Consider the following 5,090-nt stretch of genomic DNA (forward strand, 5'->3'; position numbering starts at 1 on the left):
CCGCTGAACTAGAAAGCTAGTGAGCATTATCAACTTACGCCTAAGGCTTAACTAGAAGCTTCGATCGATATTGTCTTCTGACAATCGATCGATATTTGTGAAAGGTGTATCGATCGATATCCCTATAGGACCATCGATCGACACTTTCTTGTGATCAACAAACGACAGTTGAGATCCAAGATCTAGTTAGTTAACCAGTGAAACATTGCCATCGCTGATCACTGTGTTCAAGGGGTTGAGCTCTAATATATCATGCATGCAACTGATAGGCATCTATAGGATTATAATCTCCAACACCTGAATAGAAACCTTGCATCTAATACCTTTCCAATAAGTTACACCCCAAATCATCTTGTTAGTCGAGCAATAGACTTGCTCAATTAAGATTGCTATTTACATTTAAACCATAAAACAACAAACACTTAGAATTAATAAATTACCAGATTTAATAGGTTCCCTAACTCCTTGTGGATTCGATCCCTAAGTACTACAATTGAACCTCTTATTTGAGAGAGTAATTCACTCCTTAGGGTAATTTGAGTGGTATCAACGAGTCTACTCGATATTCTTCCACGACTTCCCTTCTGCAGTAGAAGAACGCATCAATCCCGACGCGAGTGCCGGAAGATCCTCGAAGATCCCTCCAGGATGGTAACACGTCGGAGTGAAGTCAGGGGGATCCTCTCCTTCACTCTCTCCACCGCGACCGTCCCTCTCGCAAGTTTGAGCGTCGAATGAGGACCTTTCTTCTCGAAGCTGCCGTACCGACTCGGCAACCAAAGTTCGTTGCGGCGTATCCATATTCTCAGTATCCATCATAGCCTCGCGATAGATCGATTCAGTTGTATCCCTCGCAGGACTCGAACGAGGAATCGAGCTAGCCGCAACCGCCTTGCCTTTCTGTTCACGAGACAATCTACCACCCGACGACATGAAGATTATCGGGAGAAACCCGTGCACTACTTAAAATCTATGATCAGAAGCTAGAGAGAGAAACTAGAGAGAAGAGAGAGAAAGTACCTGAGTCGGCAGCGAAATGAAAATAATGAGAAGCGAAGGGGGTATATATAGGATGGAGAGGTGCCTCGTCTTCCGAGGCGTCATCATTAAAGCTACTTGGGCCTAGATGGGCCCAATAAAGCGCGTGAACAACCATACCGCTTCGCGATGTTTCGGCTTCTCGAGGCAAACCGGGACCGGTTTAGATCAAGATTGGCGGTTATAATCTGAACCGGAAGAAACGCCGGTTAGGACCGATCAACGTACCTGACGACTCGACGACTGAAAATGGCACGCATCGACCAATCACAAATGAACGAGTCACGAATCTAGTCGAGGAATCGAGCAAGAGTACTAGTCAGAACAGCTATCCCTCAGACCTAATTTCCAAATTCACTGAGTCGGCTACGCTACTCACCAGTGAACTGGGGGGACTTACTGTTGGGTATGGGCCTGACCCTCCCAAAAGGCCCACAAGATAGCTGCTCAAACAGATAATCAAAACAGGGAAGGCTTGGCATGCCGACAGGCGAGTCGACGATCGGCTCGACTCCAGACTGCTTTTAGCCGACCGAACGAGCGACTGAAAGCAGCCGACTCGACGATCCAAGATAGCGGCCCGACAGCTCGGCCCAATCAACGAAGAGGCCCATTAGGTCAAGACGAATTAGGTCCACAAGTAACCATCTATAAAAGGAGGAGTGGAGGCAACGATAAAAGGATCCGCAAATCTCTACATCACTTACTTTCGGCTAGAAACTAAGGTTTCATTTCTCTATTCTCGTCGACTTGTATTCTCCGGTGAACCAGCTTTCGCCGGTTCACTTCTTTGTTTTCCTCTCCTTGTAATACGACTGAACAATCTCTTGATCTAATAAAACACGTCTTGTCTTAACTCACCGACGAGAACTCGTCCCTATCTCTTTACTAGTTTATCGACATTCTCGGTTAAAACAGTTCCTGGCTTCTCTAGGGAATTTAACATCACTCGCGAAGCTTGATGTCGCGTATAACCGTATGGAAGCGGAGATCCCGTACAGTATGTCTAGACTGACACGTATGAAGTTTCTCCGAATAGCAGCAAACCACTTTTCTGGCGTCTTTCCGCATCCAATTTGCAACCTATCGTCCCTTCTATTTTTATCTATCCCTGACAACAATTTCTTTGGTAAACTCAGGCTTGATTTTGACAAGGTTTTTCCAGATATTCAAGTGTTATTCTTGAATGGAAACAATTTTGAAGGGGATATTCCATCTTCACTGGCCAATATATCATCTCTTAGGAAATTTGATATTGCAGACTGCCACATGACCGGAAGCATTCCTTTGGGTTTCGGAAGATTATATAATCTCAAAATACTTGGCTTAGTGATAATTTCTTGGGAAGTTACTCCACCAGAGATTGATTTTCTTAGCAGTTTGAAAAATTGCACTCAACTCCAGTTTCTTGGTGTTAGAGACAACAGACTTGGGGGCATCTTGCCTCATTCCATATCCAATCTCTCCAAGCAATTGACTTTTGTCTCCCTTGGAAAAAATCACATTTCTGGGACCCTTCCTCTTGACATTGGAACCCTTGAATGCCTCGTAGCATTAAAGGTCGAAGATAACCTCTTCACAGGTGAAATTCCCGCCTCCCTCGGGAAGCTTTCTAGATTAGAAAATCCCCACTTAGAGTCTAATATGATGTCAGGAGACATGCCATATTCCTTGGGAAACCTCAGTATGATAGCGCAACTCTGTTTATATCGAAACAGTCTCAAAGGAAGCATCCCTTCCAGTCTTAGAAACTGCAGTTACCTTCTTTACCTTTCACTTCATTTCAACATGCTGTCTGGCTCCATACCTCGAGAACTCATGGAAGTTCGGTCTCTTCCTACCTTGGATCTTGCATATAATAATCTGACTGGACATTTCCCAAGCGAGGTAGGAAAGTTGGTCAGTCTTTATGGGCTAGATGTTTCACACAGCCAATTATCTGGCCATGTACCACCATCCCTGGGGAGCTGTCTCGCCATGGAATATATAGATTTGAATGGAAACTTTTTTGAAGGAACCATCATAGATATCAGAGGGCTGCGAAGCCTCCAAGAGCTGGATCTGTCCTACAACAATCTTTCTGGCTCCATACCTGAATATTTGGTAAACTTCTCCTTGATTCAGTATTTAAATCTCTCTGTAAATAATTTTGAAGGGCCAATGCCAACTGAAGGAGCATTTTGAAACTCAAGCAAAGTTTCCATCTTTGGATACCAAAATCTCTGTGGGGGCATTGTTGAACTAAAGCTAAAACCATGCACAGATCAAGAAGAAACAAAATCAAGAGAGTGTTCTTCGATGAGAAGGAAAATAGGAATTGGTTTCGGGGCAGGGCTGACTTCTGTTTTGTTTTCACTATTCTTTATCATCTCTCTACGTTGGTTTAAGAAACGGAGCATACAAGACAGGAAAAGCAACACAAATGATGTGGATGATTTTGCTATTGCACCCCATGAAAGGGTAGGGTATGGTGAGCTTCATAAGGCAACTTGTGGGTTTTCTTTGAAAAACATGATTGGGTCCGGGAATTTTGGTGTTGTGTACAAAGCAGTTCTTGGTCTTGAGAACAGAGTTGTTTCCGTTAAAGTGTTAAATCTCAAGATACGTGGAGCTAGCAAGAGCTTTATCGCAGAATGTGAAGCCTTGAAAAGGGCAAGGCATCGCAACCTTGTGAAGCTCATAACAGCTTGCTCGAGCATCGATTACAAGGGTGATGAATTCAGAGCCTTGGTTTATGAGTTCTTGCCTAATGGAAGCTTGGATACGTGGCTGCACCGAGAAAGGCTAGAAGGGATCAGTGATACCTCAAGACCCTTGACCCTTCTTGAAAGTTTTAACATTGCGATAGACGTGGCTTCTGCTTTGGAGTATCTTCATGTTAATTGTCATAACCCTATTGCTCATTGTGATCTTAAGCCAAGCAATGTTCTTCTAGACGATGATCTAACAGCCCATGTTAGTGACTTTGGTCTAGCTCGACTGCTCTTAAAATTCAACCAAGAGTTCTCCTTTAATCAACTCAGCTCGGGGGGTGTCAGAGGAACCATCGGGTATGCCGCACCAGGTAAATATTTCAAAATTCTGTCATGTTTAAATGAAGAAAAGTAGTTTTTATTTATTTTATCATTCCATATTTTCTGTGAATTTTGGTGCAGAATACGGAATAGGAGGACAACCATCAATACATGGGGATGTCTATAGTTTTTTCTCCTTTTGGAAATGTTCACTAGAAAGAAACCAACCAATGAGTTGTTTGGGGGAAACTTTACACTCCACAGCTATACCAAGTTGGCATTGCCGGAACGAGTTTTGGACATTGCAGACAAATCTATTCTTCACAGCAGTCTCAGAGTCGGCTTCCCTATTGCTGAGTGCTTGATGCTGGTTTTGGAGTTGGGACTTAGGTGCTGTGAAGAGTTTTCCACTAATCGGTTGTCAATGAGTGAAGCTGCAAAACAGCTATTCACGATTAGAAAGAGGTTCTTTAAGGCTAGAAGAGCAGCCAGAGGTTAATGTGTTTATGGTTTCCTCTCTATCTATACATACAATAGCTTCGGGTGAAGCTAGGGATGTTAACTACAGGGTTAGGGTCCAACCCTCTTTTGTTTATTATAAGTCCAGTCCTATTTTAATCCAACCCTATTTTAATTTTATTATAATCAAGGGTTAGGGCTGATACAGGGTTAGTTCATTTAATTGAAAAAAGTATTTCATTTATTTTTGTTCTTTAATCTTAAAGATAAAACTAGAAAAATTAAGATATGATATGATTCTTTCCTCCAATCTGTTGAGCATCAAAATCAAAAGTTTTCTCCCAAAATCGTAAAATCGAGTTTTTGCTCCACAACTAAGAATAAAGTTTTTCCGTCAAAAAACAAAAATTGTGTTTTTTTCCGCCAAAACCTAATTTGAGTTTTTCCACCAAAACCACAAAATCAAGTTTTTCCGCCAAAACCGCAAAATCGAGTTTTCCTGTCAGAACCGACAAATCGAGTTTTTCCGCCAAAACTATAAAATCGCGTTTTTCCGCCGAAACAGCAAAATCAAGTTTT

At 42.4% G+C, this 5,090-nt stretch overlaps 1 protein-coding gene across 1 annotated transcript; it reads left to right on the top strand.

Moving 5' to 3' along the window:
• The first annotated feature begins 2,016 nt into the window (after positions 1-2,016).
• Positions 2,017-4,551, top strand: LOC106330587 (probable LRR receptor-like serine/threonine-protein kinase At3g47570). The gene is made up of 3 exons (XM_013769030.1): positions 2,017-3,141; positions 3,427-4,088; positions 4,269-4,551. The coding sequence occupies exons 1-3, from the start codon at positions 2,017-2,019 to the stop codon at positions 4,549-4,551; spliced, it is 2,070 nt and encodes a 689-aa protein (XP_013624484.1).
• The last annotated feature ends 539 nt before the right edge of the window (positions 4,552-5,090 follow it).

Source organism: Brassica oleracea, chromosome C3, assembly GCF_000695525.1.
Source record: "Brassica oleracea var. oleracea cultivar TO1000 chromosome C3, BOL, whole genome shotgun sequence".
NCBI classification, from domain to species: Eukaryota; Viridiplantae; Streptophyta; class Magnoliopsida; order Brassicales; family Brassicaceae; genus Brassica; species Brassica oleracea.